Below are 22,779 nucleotides of genomic sequence, written 5' to 3' on the forward strand. Positions count from 1 at the left end.
TTCATGCTGGGGCTGGGACACGTCCCTGGGTTTCACCCCATGCTTCAACAGCTTGGAACAGCTGTTTGGTATCATACTCATTTAAAACTGTTGTAAAGCAAAATACTGTTTTTATTAGCAGCGTATCAGCCTAAATCAGGTGCAGGTTTTAAATTACTCAAAGCCAGAAGGCAGGTTCTTAGAATATTCTGGTACTTCCCTAGGGAAAGGGAGACTTTGAATATCATCCCGACTCAAAGACATCAGGGACTTAATCTGAAGCAGATTATTTTGGAGCTAGCATCACAACCCAGGCAAGGAGGATGGATTCTCTTATTTCACCAGTATCTTAATTACAGAATAACCCACCTAAACCATTTCATCCCATTTCCAGGCATTTTATTATCCTTCAGATAAGGAAATGTATTTTTTTCCTTCTCATCTCTCCCCTGTTATCATCCCAAGCAATTCAGGAGGATGCTGGTGGGAACACTGCCCCGGTTCCCCCAGCTCTGGAAATGTCAACTGGTTATGATGGTTTGCCCGGCTGGTAGGAGAGAACACAGTGTTTTCTGAAGAGTACTTGTGTTTTTCTAGGCAGTTTTCTGATCTCTTTCCAAAGACCTTTCCCCTAGTTCAGTTGACAACAGCTGCTGGAAAGCTCCTCCCCGCGGGAGGGGAAAAGACATAACTGATTTTTTTAGGAATAACTTCACAACATTAAAACAAAACAGGATTGGTGCTGCTATCAACCGAGGAAGGGTCTGGCGCTGAGAGCTGTTGGTGTGACACACTCCGGGCTTTGCAGGATCATGTTTACCTGTCGCCTGCCTCGGTGGGGATTCAGTGCTACCTGCAAGCTATGGCAGCCGGGTGCCTTTCTGCCTCGCGTCTGGGAGAGGTGCCAACCACCAGGTTGTAAAGGAGTCAACACGACCGCGGGGCAGGGGCAACAGGTTGGCACGCAGGAGAAACAAGTCTTAGAAGATCTGGAAATGCCTCTTGCAAGGAGAGAAACGGAGACCCTCTTCCAAGAGCAGCCCGAGACTGGGAACCAGTATTTGGAAGATGCGTTGCTTCAGAGTTACTTGAAAACACACCTTCCTCCCAAGGTCTGGCGTGCATGTGTGTGTTTCTGTGTGTACTCACTATGGTTCTGGCTAGGTCACTGTTTAAGACTGTGAATTGAACATTTCTCTGAGCCTTTTTGTCTCTTCGAGCATTTAACTGGGGGGAATTTATCAGCATTCTTTAAAACCTGTTAGTTTTGAATCAGTGCAGGGGTGAAAAATATTACCAGGACGTAAACAGAAATAGAAGTGGCTTAGTGATCTCCTGTGACTGGTCTGGGTGTTGCAACAAGAGTGTTGTTTTGGGATTGTCAGTGCGGGCATTTGTTGTCTGGTCATCCAGAGAAAGAAATTTCAGAGAAAGGAAAAAAACTAAGGTGCTTCAAACTCTGCTGTGCTCTTCTGCTTCTCTGCCCCCAGGGAAGAGGGGCTTTTTAAGGAGGTTCCTCTCAGAAGGAACAAGGCTGTTCTTAGCTGAGTGCTCAAGAGGATGCAAAGGCCCCTTGGGGTTTGCTTGTTCTTAGCAAAGGTTGTTGGCTTTTCTGGGTTGTTTTTCAGACACGGAAGGCTTTGTACAGGTTGCGGGGGTGCAGAGAGGTGGGGTAAGACCCCGAGCTGTGGGTCTCCGTTTTGTGAGGTCCAGTCCTACAGGAACCCCTGGGAGGAGGCAGCTCATCTCTCTGGCTGTCCTCTGCTGTCACCCCAAGGACTGCAACTGTTTCCCACTTTTCAAGGACCATATCTCATGGAGCAGAGCGTGACCTCTCTCCGTGATTTATTCCAGCAGAAGCAATGCAATGACACCTAGTGAATAAAGGGGCAGAACCTGGTGTTCAGAGATTCTCTTCCTGCCACTGCTTGCTCTCCAGGTCTGTGAGGCCTTGCAAGAGTGTGGTGGCAGCACTGGGAGTTTGCTTTTGGCACAGCCATCATGAAAGATTGATTAACAAAATCCCTTGGGAGGCTGCCTTGAAGGATATGGGAGTCCAGGAAGGCTGGACATACTTCAAGAGAGAAGTCTTGAAGGCACAGGAGCAGGCTGTTCCCGCGTGCCAAAAAATAAGCAGGTGGGGAAGGCGACCGGCCTGGCTAAACAGGGATCTCAAGAACAAAAGGAGAACCTATGACCTGTGGAAGAGGGGGCAGGTATCTCATGAAGACTATAAAGATGTAGTGAAGCTATGCAGGGAGAACATTAGGAGAGCCAAAACACAGTTAGAGGTCAACCTGGCTACAGCTGTTAAAGATAATAAAAAATATTTCTATAAATTCATTAACAACAAAAGGAGGATTAGGGAAAATCTCCCTCTTTTACTGGATGCAGAGGGAAACATGGTAACTAAGGATGAGGAAAAGGCTGAGGTGCTCAACGCCTACTTTGCCTCAGTCTTTAGCAGTGGAACTGGCTGTTCCCTGGACACCCAGCCTCATGAGCTGGGAGATGGGGAGGGGAAGCAGAATGAGGTCAGCGCAGTTAAAGAGGAGGTGGTCAGGGACCTGCTACACCACTTGGATGCACACAAGTCTGTGGGACCGGATGGGTTACACCCAAGGGTGCTGAGTTGGCAGATGTGCTCCCCAAGCCGCTTTCCATGATTTACCTGAAGTCATGGCTAACTGGGGAGGTCCCATTGGACTGGAGGGTGGCAAATGTGACACCCATCTACAAGAGAGGCAGAAAGGAGGATCCAGGAAACTATAGACCTGTCAGTCTGACCTCGGTGCCAGTGAAGGTCATGGAGCAGGTCATCTCTAGTGCCATTAAAAGTCATATAATGGACAACCAAGGGATCAGGCCTAGTCAGCATGGGTTTATGAAAGGCAGGTCCTGCCTGACAAACCTGCTCTCCTTCTATGACAAGATAACCTGACTATTGGATGAGGGAAAAGCTGTGGATATTGTCTACCTGGATTTTCAAAAAGCATTCGACCCAGTTCCCCATAGAATTCTCATAGAAAAACTGGCTGCCCATGGCCTGGATGAGCGAACGGTCTGCTGGGTCAAGCACTGGCTGGATGGACGGTCCCAGAGAGTAGTGGTCAATGGAGCTAAATCCAGCTGGTGGCCGGTCACAAGTGGTGTTCCTCAGGGCTCAGTGTTGGGACCATTTCTGTTCAGCATCTTTACTGATGATCTTGATAAGGACATAGAGTGTGTCATCAGTAAGTTTGCAGATGACACCAAGGTAAGCCGGAGTGTCGATCTGCATGAGGACAGGGAGGCTCTACGGAGAGACTTGGATAGATTGGATCGGTGGCCAACGTTAGCGGGATGAGCTTCAACAAGGCCAAGTGTCAGGTCCTGCACTTGGGCCACAACAACCCCCTGCATGGCTACAGGCTTGGGGAGGTGTGGCTGGAGCTGTCTGGAAGAGAAGGATCTGGGGGTTCTAATTGACAAGCAGCTGACCATGAGCCAGCAGTGTGCCCAGGTGGCCAAGAAAGCCAACGGCATCCTGGCTTGGATTAGAAATAGTGTGGCCAGCAGAAGGAGGGAGGGGATAGTCCCCCTGTGCTCTGCACTGGTGAGGCCACACCTGGAGGGTTGTGTCCAGTTTTGGGCACCTCAATACGAGAGAGATCTCGAGGTGCTGGAGCGAGGGCAGAGGAGGGCAACGAAGCTGGTGAAGGGCCTGGAGAATAAATCCTGTGAGGAGAGATTGAAGGAGCTGGGGCTGTTCAGTGTGAGGAGGAGAAGGTGAGGGGAGACCTCATCACTCTCTACAGCTCCCTGAAAGAACGTTGTAGAGAGGCTGGTGCTGGTCTCTTCTCACAGGGGATTAGTGACAGAACAAGAGGGAACGGCTTTGAACTGCAACAGGGGAGGGTCAGACTGGACATGAGGAAAAAACTTTTCAGAGAAAGAGTGGTCAGAGAGTGGAATAGGCTGCCCAGGGAGGGGGTGGAGTCCCCATCCCTGGGTGTGTTTAAGGGTCGTTTAGATGAGCTGTTGGGGGATGTGGGGTAGGGGAGAACTTTGTAGAGTCAGGCTGAGGGTTGGACTCGATGATCCCGAGGGGCTTTTCCAACCGGAATGATTCTGTGATTCTGTGAAAGATGGGAATGAAGCCTCCCTAAGCAGCAGTGTGGCCTTCTCGCCAGAAGAGAAGATGGGGGAAAGGGTGGATGCCTTTGGGCAAGCATAAAAATCTTGCTCCTCATCTGCACCTTTGGAAGTAGGTTCAGATCTCCTGAGGACTTAAAAGGATCAGTGATGTCTTTTGCCAAAGCTGAGAGCTGCTCTCCACTCCTTCCCCAAAGAGACAAAGCAGCTGCAAAATCTACCAGAGCATCAGCAGCATCTCCCTTACGTTTCTGTGCTTGGTCCCAGCGGGGCAGTGTTGCCTCGCCGCTGAAGAGGAGAGCCCAGTCTGCTGGCTGCTTCACGCAGCACCCGCTTGGCTGCAGCCTGAGAGCCAGCTCTCCCTACGAACACCTCCTCTCCAGGAGAGCAGGAGGAAGCTTTGTGTGTCCCACTGGAGCAGACACCACGCTGGAGGTTGATTCCTGTTGTACTATTCACCTGTGCTCAGCGGTGGACAGACTCATTTTCCTGGAACGGAGCAAAAGATTTCTTTCTTTCTTTGAAGCCGATTTCTGGAGAACACAGAGGAAAGCACCTGCTTTTTCTGAGCACTGTTGTGGAGAGGTATCTGTTGGTCTTTGATCCCCCTGAAAATATGTCCTTTAATATAAAGGATCATCTGTTTGCACTCTTAATGTGCAATAATTTGCACATTTCCAATGTATTAATCCCTGGGACATCAAAGGACAGATTAGGGTGAATGAGCCCGCCCAGCAGATGCTGTGAGGTAGCAGCTTCAGCCCTGACGCTGATGGTTTACAGGTGCCCTCTCCATATCCTGGTGTACGTTTTTCTGGTGCGCCCAGGCTGCATTCAGCAGTCACAAATGTAAGAGCTCTGATTTTGTTCTTTTGCCATGAAAATAAACACATTCACTTGGGTAACACGGTGGTTTGTAAGGCTGCGTGTGGTCAGGGCATGAGCTCACAGCTAGGCAGTCAGGGATTTTTTTAGAAACTGTGGATGAGGTAAAGGGACTGTTGTAGTTTGAGTTCCCTGTAGTGTGCTGACCAGGACACCTATTTGGTAGACTCATTCTTCTGCCCACAAAAACCCACCAGGTAAACAGCTCAAAGGTTCTTGTGCTTCAGGGATCAGCAAAGGCCATGAACCTTGGATTCTTAGGTTATGCCTCTAAAACAACCTTCAAATTGTTGTCAAGATATGATAAGCACTGGAGGCATACATCCATCCCAGCTGAGCTCCCCTGAGAGCAAACAGGAGTGCAGTGGGACCTGTACCAGTTGATGGGGCTCTCATGAATGGTTTTGCCTTCTTTTGTGATTTTAAACACTATTTCACTGTTCAGCTGAAGGAAAACTGGCTGGTCTGAGGATGGAGACTTTCAGAGTAGGAACTGGAAGGTGTGTGTTGGATCCTCATTACACACGCTGAACGGCACAGGGATGAAAGAATCTTAATGAAAAGTCAATACAGGGGGAGGCAGGGAAAGGAAAAAGCAGTGTTTGTTATAAACAGCAAATTAATGTGTTTTATAATTGCACCATTTTGGGTACAGCAAGTACAGTGCTCACCTCCACAAGTGCTATATTGAGGAGGAAACAAGCATCTCCTGAGGGGCAGAGAACAGCAAAAAATACTCCTCTGATGAAAGCAAATCTAGATCAGGTGCTTCTCTGACCCCCAATACAGTATTGGATGTATTTATGGTAACGAGGATCCAACACTGGTAGAGGCTGAGTCCACCTGGCCTAATTTTAATTATCTGCAAGTCAGGTTATGTAAGTCAGGGCAACTTCACTAGGCTTTGGCCACAGACAGTGAAGAGCACTTGCAGAAGGCGGTTCCTGTCACCTTGAAATAGGTGTCTAAGAGGGTTGGAATGAATCACTCCTCGGTGGGTGCTGGTTTTCCTCCTTCAACCATGGACAGACTACTCCGTCCAAGTCAGCCGAGCCTGGCTGAATCGAGGATGAATCCTTATCCAGGGCCGTTCAGGAAGCTGGATGCAGGGTGGAAATTTGAATCTGGACGCCCTGGGTGCCAGGCTGGAGCTCAAATGATTGCTCCATCCCTCCTTTTCTAACCTGATAGGCAGGTAACTACTGAGCCCAGTGGAAGTTTTCCTATACAGATGAAGGCTTTCCATTTTTGGCAGCTCTTCCCCTGGCATTCTTCTCCAGCAGTAAATCACAGAGCGACTGAGGTTGGAAGGACCTCTGGAGATCGTCTTGTCCAGCCCTCCTGCTCGTGTGCATCTGTGTCATTCTCAGCCCTGATACAAAACCTCTCCTGTCTTTCGTACAATCCAGAGATGCTGCCAAAAGTAACTTGAAAAAATGATTTTTTGGGAAAAAAAAAAAGTGACAGCTGAGCACAGCTGTGCCAGCAGAGGCTAAGAGACGAGCTGTCCTGCTTGCATTACAGAACGCATGGAAGGGCCAAGTGGCAAGAGACCACTAGCACTGCAGGACAATACGGTCAGTCCTCTGCCTTTCCAACGAGGACCGAGGCGCCTTGCCTTCCAGGGGCATGCTGAAGGGCTGCTCTTGTTGCTTCACAGGTACTGGAGGAGGTGAATCAGGATCTGGAGAGATTTGGAAACCGTCTGCTAACCACGATCAAACCTCTAGGATGGGAATGCGAGTTGAACCCCCCTGTGTTTCGGCAGTATGATGCCTGGGGGCGGCGGGTGGATCACATTGTCACCTGCTCGGCCTGGAGGAGGATGAAGGAGATTGCAGCAGAAGAGGGGCTGATTGCCGAGGCCTATGAGAGAAGATACTCCAACTGGAGGTAACCGGGGGACAATGGGAGTGACTTGGTGCCTTGCTGGCTATTCTTAGCAGGGTAGGACTGTTGTTGTATAATGGGTAACAGATGATGCATGGACAAAAGCACACCTACCGCTGTACTGAACAGCAGTGTCTGTCCACTGTAATGTTCCACTCCGGCAATGATAAGCCGTGACTAATGGCCTACAGTTGATCATAATATTCTTTGATGTCACCTTCCTGATTCTGGGGCCTGGCAGTTCCCTGCACTGCTCCAGCTTTACATGCATTAACACAGCTAAAGGTCTGGGATTCTACTTACAGTTTCATTGCATCCAGCCTCTGGAGATAGACCCATATTTCTTATTTCTAAAAACTGCATTTAATGTGCACCAGCTGGCAGGCAATGCCTTCCATCCAGCCTTGCACTGACAATCCCTCTGGGACTGAGAAACTCTGCTGTTCCTCTTCTCTCTTCCTGACTGAAACAGTTTTTTGCCCTCTCAGAAATGAGTGGTCTCATTCTCACCTGGTTTGGCTGTATTTTGTTCCTCTCTTCCTCGTTCCCTCCTGCTGTTGAACTGCTGCATAACCTGTCTGTTTTCACTCACTCTCTTTTCTAGCCGTCTGCATCAGGCTGTCAAAGTGTACTTATTTTCAAGCTTATCTGGAGGTTTCAGCTGTCCACTGGCCATGACTGATGGGGCAGCCAAAGTCATTGAGGTATGAGCTCAGCTGGTCTCTGAGGGCACAGCCCACGTCCTGGCAGTGCTGGGTAGGGGCTGGAGCACTGGCCAAGGATGGAGGAGAGCTCATCTGCCATCTGGCTCTGGGCACGGCCCTTCCTTGCTCTGTGACTCAGCTCCGGCTCCCACTGCCTTTCTCCTTTAGTCACAAAGTCTTTGTGCCAGGCTAGCTTTTATGTTCACTTACAACACCGTGTACAATAAGGCCTTTGCTGCACATAAAACCTGTGGCGCTGCAGGTAGTTGGAAAGCTGTCCCATATGTTTTTACTACAAGATAGTTTGTTGTGCTGTTCCTTGTGTGGAGTGGCAGTTAAATGTATTGGGCCAGATCCATACCTGATGTAAATTAAACAAACTAGCAAGAATTTCCCCAGTTTGAAGATTTGGCTCTGCATCTTAGTGACACCCTTTGCACTATGCCAGTAGTGCACTATGTAAGATGCAGAGAAAAGCTAGTTCTTAAGTAGTTACCCCAGCCATTATAATTCAATAAAAAGAAATATGAACGTAAGCCAATACCCTGGCACGTGTACTGTTTTGAAAGCTCTCTGTCCAGATGTCTAGCGGGGCAGAAATCCGAGGGGTGTAGGGATGCTCAGGGCTCTCCTTTGCAGCACAAGTCTGCACCTTCTGTCTGCACGGTGCTCCAGCAGCCACGCAGGAGCTGGGCAGGTTCAGGGACTCTCGACAGTCCCTGCGGATGCACGGTGGTGCAGGACACACAGTGCCCCCTTGCCTGCTTGGGGACCGTCTGTTCCAAGCCTGGGACACACCAGTGGTAGTTAAGGCAACTGTGTAATTTCATCTGCTGTGTTATGATCATCTTAGTTTCTTTCCCTCCCCCAAAATAGTCACTAGGTATTCCTGGATCTCTGAAAAACGCTTTTGACCACCTGACCTCCCGTGACCCCAAGAAATTCTGGACCTCTGGCCAGTGGATGACTGAGCGCAGGGGAGGCTCTGATGTTGGTACGTGCTCTGAGGTGGGAAGCAACTGCAGCATCAGCAACTACATGTGTTAGTGAGAACTGAGAAAATGAAGGCTGTGGGGAACTTACAACGCCAGGTAGCTGGTTTTTTTATTAGACTAGATATTAGGAAGTATTTCTTTACAGAACGGGTAGTCAGGTGTTGGAATGGGCTGCCCAGGGCAGGGGGGGAGTCCCCATCCCTGGAGGTGTTCAAGAGACAGGTTGACCCAGCATTGAGGGATCTGGTGGAGTTGGGATCTGTCAGTGCTAGGTTAATGGTTGGACTGGATGATCTTCAAGGTCCCTTCCAACCTAGATGATTCTGTAGGAGACTTTCACGGGAATCATCCAAATCCTCTGCATAGCTCTGCTTTTTAGCCAACAAAAGTCCCAACTTCTGTCCACTGATGCACGCAGTACACACAGGCAGGTACAGAGCTGTGTTCCTTGCACAGATAACACACTGATGCCTAGCTCTATATTCTAAACCTTGAGCAAGACAGTCAGACCCATCCCAACTGGGACCCAGAAAGCATTCTTGGCCTTCAACTTCTATTCCTTGGTTAGTAATAGCGTGATGGGCCAGGAAACCTCAGAACTCCACTGTGGAGACAGAAAGGTGGAAGGGGAGTCACCTGCATCTGATGAAGCTGCAGTTTGTTTCCTGGTGGAAGAAGTGAAAGGGTGAGCTGTGGAGTGAAAGATGTGCATCACTGCAGGATTCTGTAGCACCTTTTGTTGTTCTTGGTCATGGTAGCTCCTGAAGAAATGGAGGTGTTGGATTCCACACTGCGGTGCATGCTCCTTACAAAGCACTGCTATTACCAGCTGTTAGTCTGGAGCAATTGCTGGAAAGGCTCACAGTTAAACAGAGCATATTTCCTTTCTAGGGCTTAACTCTGGCTGCATTTCTTATCCAGGGTCAATGCAAGAGATTAGCAGCTAATCCATACTCCATCTTGATAGCAAGAGGTGACTTGAAAGAGCTTTTGCTTAAACTGAAAATCAGCATACAGAAGTTCCTGTAAAGCCAAGATGATCTTCTCCTTTGTTGCAGCGAATGGCACCGAGACAGTGGCCAGAAGGCAGCCAGACGGTACATACCGTCTCTATGGTTTTAAATGGTTTACATCAGCTGCTGATTCTGATGTGGCGTTAACCCTGGCCAGAGTAGCGGATGCTGAAGGAGAAGTAAAGCAGGTCTGTTTGATGGTGGAACCAGGGGAAGGAGCAGGGGCATTCTTTTTCTTCCTTGTTTCATTGTAATGAAATTCTCTTTGCACGCCTTTCAATGGCCCCAGGGTTCCAGCGGCCTGTCCCTGTTCTTCCTGAGGGTTCGAGATGAGGAGGGGAAGCTGAACAGCATCCAAGTGCAAAGGCTGAAAGACAAGTTGGGCACGCGGCAGATGGCAACAGCAGAGCTGTGGCTAGATGGAGCTAAAGCAGAGCTGGTACGCAAAGGTTTCACCTTCCGCTTGGGACTGGGCTGGCCTGGCACTCGTGGGGGTTTTGGCAGTGATACCAGCTGGAAAAGTTCCTCTCTTCCTCCTCAGTGTCTGGCTGTTCACTTCACAGAACGCTTCACCAGTGGGGCTGTGTGTGGGACAGAGCTGAGAACAGCTCAGGAAAAGACAGGAGGGAAGAAAAAAAGAAAAGTAATTTTAGGCTGGTCATTACCCTAATCCAGTTGCATTGACCCAGCTGAGAGACAGTTCTGTGTAGCGTGCAGGTGGGAACAAGCAACAGGGACCAGAACTGATCGTGCTGACATGGTCATGCCACAGACTTGGCTGAAATGAGACAGCCATATTTTAAAGCAAACAGATCTTTGTGGTGCCTGAGGACAGACAGAGACGGAGTGGACAGCCTATATCTGTCTGTTGACACAACTTTCACTTAGATACGCGTCCACTTCAGGGCTGTGCGAAAGGCTCACGTCAGCCTTTGTTCTTTGATGCTTTCAGATCTCTGCAGAGGGTCACGGCGTGGCCTCCATCTCCAACATGCTGAACATAACTCGGATCCACAATGCCATTGGTGCAGTAGCTTACATGAGAAGGTGAAGGCAGCACGGATCCCCCCAGAGCTGAAGGAGGAGCTTATCGGGTCAAGGGGACTTTGCAATGCTCAGCTTTGCAGCCAGCTGACATCTAATGGCTTTGCAGGCACGGGTCTGGAGGCCAGCAGTGCTGGAGAGGGTTGGCCTGTGGAGGGGGGACCTAGGCTGGTGTGGTACGGCTGAGCAGGGTTCTTCCAGTGGGGGTGGCTGGGAGGGAGAGCTCAGAAGTGGGAGGTTGCTGGTCTGACCTCTTTCCCTGGCTGTATTCTCTCTAGGATGATCAGTCTGAGCAGGGAATATGCCCGTAGGCGGGTTGCCTTTGGGAAGCTCCTCAAGGACCATCCCCTACACATGCAGACAATGGCCCGGATGGAGGTGAGGCTTTTGGGAGCCCAGTTGAACCTGTTGGGGAGGAAAGAGGGCAGAGATCCTCAGCCGCTAATGAGCACAGCCAGCCTGTGTGCAACAGTTAGATGGAGAAGGCTGTTCCTGCTACAGTGAGACATATGCTGCAGGGCAGTTGCCTTATTCTAGTGGGATTTGATCTGACGATAGACCTAGCTTCTCTGCTAGGTTATCCTAAACAACAATTACCTGGGAGCTGTCTTGAGAGGAGTGCCAGAGTTCATGCACACACCTGCTATGATATGCCATGACCTCTGAAGTTGGTTGTTAGTATCAGAGTCCCAGCATGACACCAGTCTCCTAAACTGCAGTTAACAGACTTTTGTCCAAGACTGGCAGAGACTCATCCAACTTCCCTGGTAGCTCATGGACCAGGAGATGGGCAGTTCCCAGCAGGCTTGAAGAATTCCTGAGTAGTCACCATGCACTTCAGCTTCTGAGAAGTTTGTCTTCACTGCGTACCTGCACAGTGCTCATCACCACAAGGTGCTGAGCTTGAGTACAGCCTCTAGATGTGAATGTCATCTAAGGCAGTAACAGGCAATGGAGGAGAGAGCAGTGTGAACTGGCACTCTGGCTCTGGGCTTTGGGAGGAATTTCACACGTGGGCCTTCGCTCCTGGCAGAATGTCTCACGACTTTGCCACAACGCTGAGCTGTAGCAGCTCACAAAATCCACAGGACACGGGTGGCTTCCCACCCCTACTAAAACTTCAAACCAGTGACACACAGTTCTCCTCTCACCCATCCGGGCACTACTTCTTTTAAGTGGTGTAACACCAGAGCTTGCCCTTGGGCTGCAGTAGGTTCATGCAAATTTTTAAAACAGTATTTAAAAATCCTCTTGCAAGGTGGGGGAGAGGGAAAGTGGTGAACATCTGTCAAACATAACTTAAAGCTCCAGCGTCTCTTAGCCTGTGGCCAGAACCCCAACTCTGAAAGAAAGGCCAGATCCTATACAGTCCCACAGCACAGGGGCTGCAGAGCTCCATATCCCAATGCTTTCCAAATCACAACTTGCCAGGGAAGTAAGTTGCTCAGCAAGAAATCTGTCAAAGACCTTGCAGATCCTGGTGCTCAGAGGTTGGCCATCAGAGGTGTGGTCTCATGTCCCTTACCCACGGAAAGGATGTGGATTTGTGACCTGCATGCCTGATAGGAGCTTTGATAAGGCTCCAAGGAGGCCTGATGAAATGGCATTGCCCCTTTCCTCATGCTAAATTGCAGTGTCCAAGAGCAGCAGCTCCAGACTACCTTTAATATTTCATGCTTTGTGCCTTGGCTGGTCAGTGGTCTTTGTCTCTGAAGCTGTGGGTCTGTACAGGCAGGGGTGGCATTTTGCCTGGGTCCAAGTATTGCACATCCCTTTGAGATAGACTCACGGCACTTCAGCAGACCAGGCTGGAACCAGCCTGAGTCAAAGATCCTTGCCAGTGAAGCTCCCCACTCCTCTGCTTGCAGGTGCAGACGCGAGGGGCCTTTCTTCTGATTATGGAGGTCGTTCGTCTGCTTGGACTTGTAGAGGCCAACATGGCGAGTGAGCAAGACCAGCTTCTCTTGAGACTGCTGACACCAGTCGCCAAACTGTACACTGGGAAGCAGGTATGGAACAGGCAGTTTGATTAGCCCAGAGTGGGGCTGTGTGGCACATCAGCAACCACAGAGCTGGAAAGAGGAGTGGTGGACACGGCCAACGTGGAGGGCAGCGATAGCAGGGGGTACTGGCAGTGACCTCTACCCGCAGGGCCTGCAGCGATTATTGCTCTGCACCGAGGCTGGACTTTGTGGGTAGGAGACTTGTCCCTTTGCTCTCAAGGCCACAGATCAGCCATCTGATCAGAACAGATGGAGCCAGCACTGTCTGTGAAGTACTCCACGGGCCACAGAGAAATGCTGCTCGGGCTGCCCCAAGACCAAGGTCAGGCACTGAGCCACAGGGAATATCATTCCCTAGTTATGAATACGTAGAAGAGAAGGTGTTAGTGGCTTAGCCTTGACTTCAGGGGTCTGTCCCTCTTCTAATTGCTTAAATACACAGAAGTTGACAAACCATAAGCAAGCAGAAGGTAATAACTCTCCTGGACTAGAGACACATACTCCCATGTACCAAACAAACCAGAGGTTTATCCTTACCTAGAGAGGACTGTACTGAGACAGACTCTCCCTGGATCTTCTCCCAAGGTCTGACTGCTCCTGCAGGTCCTCTCTCAGTGTTACTCAGCCTTCATTCCCCAGGCTCCTCCTCCTGCATATGATGAGCAACCTGCCTCAGGGATCTGGATCCGTCCCATCCCAGCAGGAACTGCTGTGTGATGTTGGAAGTCTCTGGCTGCTCCTTCCCCTCGTGCAATGTGGATCGTGTCAGCTCTCTGCATTTTGCAGGCTTCTGCTGTTGTTGTTGAGGCAATGGAGAGTTTTGGAGGACAAGGCTACATGGAGGACACAGGCTTGCCGGTCATAGTCCGTGACACTCTGGTAAGAAGGCAGCAGGAGAAGCAGAAGCAGCTCCTGTGTGTCACCTTGTCCCTGGCACAGCACTCTGTGGCTGCTTGCTGAAAACACGCTCAAGGGAAAACACGGTCCTCCCCAGACTCACTCCAGGCGTGGCAGCTCTTTCCTAGTTGCCTTCCTGCCGAGCCCCCTCCTCACCAGGGAGGGGATGTGATTCGTTCCTGTGCTGGGGTTGTTTCCTAGCTCAGTAATGGTGCTGGGCTCCATGCTCTCATCACCACTGCTCCTTTCCACTTGTGGAAGTCATCTCTGGAGATTTCCTTGATGTCCCTTAGCTCTGCCCCATGTCTTTGTTCCCTCACGTTCCCCTTTCTTTATTGCAGTCCCTCCAAAAGGCTCTTCATCAGTCTCTTCTACCCCACAGGTGCTGTCCATATGGGAGGGAACAACAAATATCCTGTCACTTGATGTCCTGAGATCCCTCACCAAGAGTCAAGGACAGGCAATGGCTGTGTTCTTCTCCACAGTGCAGGTGAGCCCACCCCAAAAGCACAGGTCAGCCTGATTTTTCCCACCTTGGCAGAGTCGGGTTTGGTGTTCATGCTCCTGGCTGGGACTGGCAGGGAATATGACCAAACCGAAAGCTTTAGACAGGTATTCAGAAGGTGTCTTATAATTCTGCTCTTTAAATAGCACTTACAAAAGCAGAACGCAGACAGTGCTCATTTTGGGATCCTTGTGTGCTACAAAAAGTGCAGATACTTTCATCTCAGCAGTGAAGAGTTTTGCATTGTCAGAGTTCCTCATGACAGGCACCAATAGAAGTGTATTTTTAACGTGAAAGAGTCACCTTCCTGAATCCAAAATAATTTTGTGGTTTTGTTTCTTAACTGGAAAAACACCACAAGACTGCTGAATATTAAACCTTCACTAGGGCTTCCTACTGCATTATGACTTTCTATTTTTATTCCCACTGAGAAGATGGAAAGAGCCAAAGGAATTCCATTGCTGCCTCTTTAGATTTGCCCTCTCTGGCTTTACCTACAGGCTGCTCTGTTAAAGGTGCTTAGATGACAGGCAGTCACGGAGAGGTCAAAGCAGCTCAGAATTTCCTGAAGGTAAACGAGCATCAGCTGGCTTGATACATCCCATAAAGGGAGACCAGAACCAGCCTGACCAGCCTATCGGAGGGTGTTCTTTCAGAGGTGACATTATTAATCCAGGCGGAGCAATCCAGATTACGTTAGCCCAGATACAGTGAGGGAATCCTGGAGTACTGGATGCGACTGTGTGTAGCTGTCTCATCCAGATGCCACGAGGAGGGAGAGGTCTGGCTCACCGCACTCCCTGCAGCACTGGCACCTGGATGGGTCTTTCAAAAACACACCAGCAAGAGCCTGACTCCTTCTCACCAGTGGCTGCCACTGGGCAGCTTCTGTTACATCACAACCCCCCAGCTCGGCTGTATTCTGTACAGAGCACCTCTCCGACCTCCAGACATGTCTTCTTGCCATCCTCTCAGACAACTTTGGATAAAGGAAAAATACCTGAAACAATTTGACTACTAAACAAGAAACCCAAATCTGCTCATAAGCAGGACTGAGCACACCTGCTAATTAAAAAGCCAGCTGGGCCAGCTGTTGATAAAAAGCAGCTTAGTCTGCCACGGAAGGTAATGGAGTGGAGAAGGAAAGGAGCCAGTGGTAGGCTCTAAAAGTAACTGGGAAAGAAGCTGGCCTCCAGAGACTTACTTACACTTAGGGTAATTTAAAGGAACACCCCACACAGGGGCCGTGCTGTAGTCACCAGAGCTCCTCACTGGTGTAGCTGAGAGGGCCCCCCCAGCAACTGCATAATCAGAGAAGCATTAAAGAACACAGCGATGCGATTCAGAGCAGGTACCTGCACAGCAGTGACACCGAGTATTGAGATTTATTAATTAACAAGCCCATCATTGCTCTTGCACTCCCACAAATCACGCTGTAGATGAGACTGGAGGGCGAACAAGCGAGCACTGACCTTAAAATAAATTCCAGTAAGCGCCGTTGCATTTGCTGCTTTCTGTCACACTGGGGCCTCCTCCATTTGCACAGCGAGTGCCTGGACCAGGCTGAGCCGGGAGGGCAGCGCTGGGGCACTGATTCTGGGTGTGATAGATCACACCCGGCAAATTCAACCTGGACACATCACAAAGCTTCTCCCTTACGCCGTCGGCAGCCGGGCGCTGGGAAGGCAGACTGGGAGGTATTTCTGCAGAGTGCCTCTGCAGCATCAGGCAGGAACGTGCCGAGTTTCTACACCAGCATCAGGGTTTCACTCGCAGGTGATAACCTCTTTTGGAGCTCCAGGTGTCTAAATTCCTTCAGTCTCTGAGAGTCTGGCTCGTTTTGAAACATCCTTCCCATTCCCATCTAGTGAGGAAATCATTTAGCCCTTCATAAAGGGATTTTTACTGCTCCAATACGTTTCCTTTTTATTGATGCACAGAAAACTAGTACAATTGATTTTATGTTTGCCCACCAAGGTTCTCAGTTTGCAGGATTTGTGCCCAGTGACTACTTTGTTAGCACAGCATAACACTTTGTTCTCTGAACAGAGAACAGAGTAACCTCCCCCCTGACCCCACTGCAACCTATTTTTGCTTTTATCCAGTGTCAGTTGCCTCTGCAGATGGTGGGATGCCCAACGCTGGGGCTGCTGTGATCTAGAAGCAGGAACCCAATGTTGTAATTATCCTCAGGAAAAGGGAAATACAGAGAACTTCCTCATCCTTGCACAATGTGATTATGAGAAGCTGAATTTTTAGGGTCCTTGATACACAGGCAAGTTTGTTACAAACCTCCTGTCCGGAGGTAATTAGTGTGCAAAGTCTCAGGGGAACACGTGGCAAGTGTGAGAGACAGCCCTGGATTCCAGCTCAGCCGCTGGCTGTTCGGGTGGCAACTGCTCAGGGGTGGTTATTTCATGTTACGGCTAAAAAATTACTGCTGGAATTTTGAGCCAGAGCATTGGGTGTACTTTAGAATTCAATTACAATCTGCAAAGTGACTCTAAAATAGCACCAGGGAATTATTTGATTATTGCATTTTAGTGGCTTTAGGTTAAATCTGGGCACGTTGTGTTTCTGAGCGCCAGTCCTGCACGCACCTTGCAGAGCTCAGAATCGGCTGTCCTGGGCATCAGGAATGACTGCGCAGGGCTGAAACTCTCGCTGTAGATCAGACATACAATCTAAGACACGTGATAGTGTTTTCAAGTCCTTTTCAGACCATAACCACAATTTTAACACAGCAGGAAATAAAAGTAGGTTATTAAAGTGAGACTACATATTTGCTTGAAGCATTAATACGAGCCTTGTGCTTCCAGCCCTGTTTTGGAAACTCTCCCTGTTGCTGTACTTTTAAATACTCATGATTAATCTTTTAAGTAAAAACCATTCTGGCACTCTTGGTAGCTAGTGAGAGCAAACAAATGAGTGGCATCTTGAAATTCCTCAGTAAAAACTGAAGGAATCAGAAATATTGGAGCTCTAAAAGCTCTTTTGCTCTCCGACGATTTCAGCCAGAAAAGGGCCGTACCGCTGGCACAGCGATGCCGCGTGCGTGTGCCTCCCTGCGGTTACACGCTACAGGAACTGGAGCAGATCAACATGCAGGAGAGAAAACAGGAGCTGCTTCTGCCTCAAGCACCGTCCCTGAAGCAGCTCTACAGCCTCTCGCTCTCAAATGCAGGGGAGGATGTGGAAAAAACCAGCTTGATCTCTCAGCAGATTCAGTGCTTTTGGTTAGGAAAAGAATGAGTGTAATCTGGAAAAAAAAAAAAAAAGTAAATTACTGGAGAGCAAAGAGAATGCAATATCTTTTTTTTTTTTTTTCCCCCAAAGGTTAAAATGATGCTTTTATATTCCTGGTCCATACTAAAAGGTCTTTAAACCTTAAAAAGCAAGGCAGCGTGGGACGGAGCTGTTCGTACCCCAGCCCCGAGCACGAGGGTGCTGACAGAAGCGCGAATGTTGTCTCTGCGCTTGGCCTGTGTGATCTGGCTTCCACCCAAGCTGCTGGGAATATGTTTATGCCTTTGGGGTCTTTGATCCTCATTAGCAACAAGCTCCAAGCTACTTTTAAAACCTCTTATTAGCATTCTGTGGGCTTGGAGGGTTCTTTGGACTTTATCTTGGCACTAGACCTAACCGCTTTAATGATGGTGTTTTTGTATTTGTACAGCATATGCTGTCAGTATTTATGTACTGCTTTGCCTAGAGCACAGAATAGCATCCATTGAGGATTGTGTTTTTCTTGTATTAATAGTCAGAAAATACAGGGCAATGGTTATGCAGAAGGTTGTCAGGCACAGACATACTGCCGAAAACAAAACTGGGTTCGGCTTGTGCAGTCTGGAGTCCTACTGTGCAAATAAGCTGCATTTTCACATACTACCAAGAGGAGCTGCATGAGCACTTAAGCACTGAAAGCCTCAAAAACATAAAAAATTTGTCCTGCGCAGCAGATACTTACAGACTTCAGCTTCCTAAATAACCTGCAAATGAGACTAATTAATGAAAAGCACCTCCTACCACCTGCTCCACCACTTAAATATGCAACGGTTCCTTTTTGCGGTTCTGTCCAAGGTAATCCTTGGGTTCTGCTGCAGAGACGGGTGTGAGCGTTGTTAGTGCAGCACCCGAGGTCCCGGGCTGAGCCCCCAGGGAAGGCAGGGCCTGCCCCGACCGCAGGCAGCGCAGGCAGGGCTGGGGTCGGCAGCAGCAGAGCTCAGCTGCCAGCGCCGCGGGGGGACGCAGGGCCTGGAGGTCGGGGGTGGCCGCGAGGACGAGAGCTGCCTCCACACGTGTGACTTCGGGGGGACCGAGCTGTGCCCCCAGCCTGGCAGCTCTATGCAGAAGGCACACTCTTCCCAGAATCAGAGAATCACAGAATCGTCTAGGTTGGAAAAGACCTTGAAGATCCTCCAGTCCAACCATCAGCCTGACATTGACCGTTCCCAACTCCACCAGATCCCTCAGCGCTGGGTCAACCCGACTCTTCAACCCCTCCAGGGATGGGGACTCCCCCCCTGCCCTGGGCAGCCCATTCCAACGCCCAACAACACCTTCTGCAAAGAAATCCTTCCTAAGAGCCAGTCTGACCCTGCCCTGGCGCAGCTTGAGGCCATTCCCTCTTGTCCTGGCGCAGCTTGAGGCCATTCCCTCTTGGCCTGGCGCTGGTTCCTTGGCTCAAGAGACTCACCCCCCCTCTCTGCACCCTCCTTCCAGGGAGTTGTAGAGGGCCATGAGGTCTCCCCTCAGCCTCCTCTTCTCCAGACTAAACCCCCCCAGTTCCCTCAGCCGCTCCTCGTACGACATGTGCTCCAGACCCTGCACCAGCTCCGTTGCCCAATGTTCCCGTTCGATCCTGCCTAAGAGGGAACGACATGGGAAATGCAGATTAAAGGCAGCCATGTCAAAAGAGCAGCTGGTTTAGATTCTCTCGGCAGAGCATCACTTGTGCTTTCACAAGATATTTGGGACACTGGAGAAACAGCAGCTTAGCTCAACCAGGGGAGCTTTTGGGTGGTGCTTTTAGGCACAGTTAAAGGCCTGACATCCATCAGAAGAGCCACTCTGGTCCCGGGCCTTTCCCACTGACACAACTTGAGGAGATCTGCATTTTCCTGCCTGGACACAGCCCCAGCATCTTCCCAGAAATGAAAATATAAAAACGGGGGAGATAGCCTGTAATTAGAACCTGATACAGGTATGTGATCAGAGAGAATTGGGGATGCGATCTGGTCCCCGTTTGCGGCTCTAAAGCCAGCAAGGAAACCGCCCCGTGCTGGGTCTGGCTCCCAGGAATGCTCCAAGGCTGCGAGCTTCCTTTTGGCAACGTCCCCTTTCCTGCTGCCGTGCTCTGGCCGCTCCCCCTACGGCAGCGCCAGTTACAGCCACCTTGATTTAAGCTTTTTGTTAGCGGTTGCTGGGTGTGCTCAGGATTTCACCAGCCCCGTTTCCTTGCAGAAGGTAAATACGCTGTCATTTTTCCTGCGATTGTTTTCTTTGCAGAAAAAACTGGAGTTGGCTTCGAGCACTGCGAAGCTGGAACCCGCCGTGAAGCAAACGCGGGACGCCCTCAGCAGCCTCGCGCGGTTCATGCAGGCAGCTGGTTCCAAGGGGGCAGCGACCATGGAGCTAGCAGCAAGAGACTTCTCCTACACCCTGGCGAGGATCTACACAGGTAGTGGGGAAGACAAAAATGATGGATTTCAGGCCAGGAGAGGGCTAGGAATCACAGAATCACAGAATCATGTCGGTTGGAAAGGACCTTGAAGATCATCTAGTCCAACCGTTAACCCAGCACTGACAGTTCCCAACTCCACCAGATCCCTCAGCGCTGGGTCAACCCGACTCTTCAACCCCTCCAGGGATAGGGACTCCCCCCCTGCCCTGGGCAGCCCATTCCAACGCCCAACAACCCCTTCTGCAAAGAAATCCTTCCTAAGAGCCAGTCTGACCCTGCCCTGGCGCAGCTTGAGGCCATTCCCTCTTGTCCTGGTGCTTGTTCCTTGGCTCAAGAGACTCATCCCCCCTCTCTGCACCCTCCTTTCAGGGAGTTGGAGAGGGCCATGAGGTCTCCCCTCAGCCTCCTCCAGACTAAACCCCCCCACTTCCCTCAGCCGCTCCCCATCAGACCTGTGCTCCAGACCCTGCACCAGCTCCGTTGCCCTTCTCTGGACACGCTCGAGTCATTCAATGGCCTTTTTGTAGTGAGGGGCCCAAAACTGAACCCACTCATCGAGGTGCAGCCTCACCAGTGCCGAGTCCAGGGGTAAGATCCCTTCCCTGTCCCTGCTGGCCACGCTAGTGCTGACACAAGCCAGGATGCCATTGGCCTTCTTGGCCACCTGGGCACACTGCTGGCTCCTGTTCAGCCGGCTGTCAACCAACACCCCCAGGTCCCTCTCTGACTGGCAGCTCTCCAGCCACTCCTCCCCAAGCCTGTAGCCTGCTGGGTGTTCCTAGGATGGCCTGGTTTCTCGGATTCTGGGTAAAGGGTGGAGTTTTAAACCAAGCTCAGCCCCCGCCTGCTTTCAAACTGAGGCAGCTCAGCCTGGCGAGTGCTGCGGAGGAGTCAGCACCCCCCACGCTCACCAGCGCTTGTTTTGGCTGGAGCCCGGGAATGCTGATGTCTCCTGCTCTTCCACAGGGGCTCTTTTAATCGAACACGCAGCACGGCCTGATGCTTCCTCCACCGACATCGCCACCGCTCGAAGGTAAGCAGAACCTCCTCGAGCCCTGATGGGTTTAGGCGATTTCTCATGCAATGCAGCAGGCTGTGCTCTGCCTCTCCGAGCGATCTGACCCCCGGCCGTGGCAAAAGCCAAACCTTGTGTCACGATTGATGGAGACAAACAGACTCTGCGTTGGTTGCTGTCAACATCGTGGCTTTTCCCTGCCAGGGGGAATTGAATTCTAGCAGTGGTGAGAGGGACCCAAACCAAGCAAGACCTCAAGTTGAAACCAGCACTGTCTGCGTTACCGGGGCTCGGATGAACGGTTTGTGTTCTCTGTTCAGGTGGTGCAACCAGGAGCTGTGTCCTGTGGCCACTGAGTCAGAGAACAGCAGCTACGAGGCCGAGGCAGCGCTCACGGACAGCGCGCTGGCGTACGAGGGCAGCCCTGCCCGCCGCGCCCCGCTCTGACTCGCCAGAGGCGACCGGGAAGTCCCAGCCCCTGGGGAAACCGGAGGTGGGTTGAAATCCCCAAAAAATCCAGAAATCCTCAGCCAACCGCCAATTACAGGGATGGTGGGGACATGCCCCCAGGGGCCAGACCAGACCAAATCCTTTCCGGAGTAACCCTCCGCTCTGGGCTGAAATCCACGGATTTTGCACCGATACCTGCAAGCGCAGATGCAGCCGGTGAAATTCAGTCTGAAATGCTGACATGCTCTGCCCGTGTTTTAGGCAAAGACTAAGTGGTCAAATGCAGATAATGACTTGAAGCAGCAGCTCTTCAAGTGCCAACTGGTGTTCTTTTTAAAGAAAAGCTACCGAAATCAAACTGAAAATTATTTGAAGCTGATTAAATACAGAAAAAACACTGTTTTTCCCCGTTCACCTTCTTGCTTTCCAATGCTCACATGGTCGTCCGCCCCGGCACCTGCCAGGGATGGGGGTTTCTTCCAAGACAGCCTCTTACACCCAGCGTGGCTGTGAGGGGGGTACGTCCCTTCACACACCGCTGTGCTGGGCTTGGGACACCCCCAGCTCAGCGCCTGATCTGGGCAACTCGCTGGGTAAAACAAGGGCTTTGTAACCCAAACTTCCCGTTTTCCCAGCCAAGGCCAGCGTTAAGCAAGGCAGGCACGGGGCACTGCTTAGTCTAGCTCGTGCTTTTGGTTTTTTCCTTTTACCTTCTACCTTGTCTCCAACAAGCTTTGCTTTTTCCTTTAAATTAAGCTGGAGGAGAGGCTTTCCCTTCACACACCGTGTCCCTGCTGAAGCTGCTCACTCAGCTCCACAGTCAGCCGAGACAGGCAAGAAAAACGTTCTCAACCCGCTGCCTCTGGAACACGGGACACAGGGAGTTGCTGTCTGCAGCCCCGTAAACGGTCAGTGTCAACGTCAACGCTGCTGTGCCAAGCTGTTCTGTAATGTCATTTCAATTACATCACTCAAACTACATCAAAACTGTATAAGTTGGTACGAAAATTAAAGAAAAGTATTCATTTTCTTAATTTTTCTTAAGAAAACTTTATTCTCTATGACCTCCAGCAAGCTTATTCATTCCTTATGTGTGTGTCCTAACGATGCTGCAATTCACACTGACATCAACTCTGACGTAAATTTTAGATTGAAATCCAGTAATCCCCCACCGAAGCAAACACCTAAATATTGTGGCTTCTCTTCACCCTCAGCCCATCAATCCACCTGCTTGGTATTGCCCTGATGACTAAAAGTTTTTAATTAATAAGTTCTAATAATAGAAGAAAAACAATAATAGAGCAAAACCAGTTGGAATATAGAGCTGTGAAGGGCCGCAGCAGCCAGGATACCAGGGGGAAGCGAGGAAAGGAGCTGTTTGCTGAGCTTAGACTTGTCCAGCATTTCCCTGAGGCCAAAGCCCCCAGACTCTGCTTCTGTTAGGTGCGCATGTAAGTAAATATTTGGGTTTGAAAATCTCCTACGTCCCTGTAGTTGTTGGGTTTCAAGGCCTTACCAGGTGTCAAAGCACAGGAAGCCGTCGTGCTGTGTAAAAACGGGGAAGTGAGAGAACAACCACGTG

The 22,779-nt window shown here is 50.3% G+C and overlaps 1 protein-coding gene across 1 annotated transcript; it reads left to right on the top strand.

The window, feature by feature from the left end:
* The first annotated feature begins 669 nt into the window (after nt 1-669).
* LOC141951459 (acyl-CoA dehydrogenase family member 11-like) lies at nt 670-22,231 on the top strand. Its single transcript, XM_074887751.1, has 15 exons — nt 670-1,091; nt 6,659-6,891; nt 7,493-7,592; nt 8,469-8,586; nt 9,646-9,788; nt 9,890-10,039; nt 10,553-10,647; nt 10,923-11,022; nt 12,513-12,653; nt 13,434-13,526; nt 13,927-14,034; nt 19,558-19,729; nt 20,699-20,765; nt 21,068-21,240; nt 21,954-22,231. Exons 1-14 carry the CDS (start codon nt 792-794, stop codon nt 21,192-21,194), a joined length of 1,947 nt encoding a protein of 648 aa, XP_074743852.1. The 5' UTR covers nt 670-791; the 3' UTR covers nt 21,195-21,240; nt 21,954-22,231.
* Nucleotides 22,232-22,779: the final 548 nt, after the last annotated feature.

Source organism: Strix uralensis, chromosome 17 (assembly GCF_047716275.1).
Source record: "Strix uralensis isolate ZFMK-TIS-50842 chromosome 17, bStrUra1, whole genome shotgun sequence".
NCBI lineage: Eukaryota > Metazoa > Chordata > Aves > Strigiformes > Strigidae > Strix > Strix uralensis.

Bases quoted from the DNA above. Each gene is read 5' to 3' on its own strand.
- LOC141951459 (XM_074887751.1), top strand. From the start codon at position 792: ATGTTTACCTGTCGCCTGCCTCGGTGGGGATTCAGTGCTACCTGCAAG. The intron at 13,527-13,926 runs GTAAGAAGGCAG...TCTACCCCACAG, and splicing joins TCATAGTCCGTGACACTCTG to GTGCTGTCCATATGGGAGGG. The intron at 19,730-20,698 runs GTAGTGGGGAAG...GCTCTTCCACAG, and splicing joins CCTGGCGAGGATCTACACAG to GGGCTCTTTTAATCGAACAC.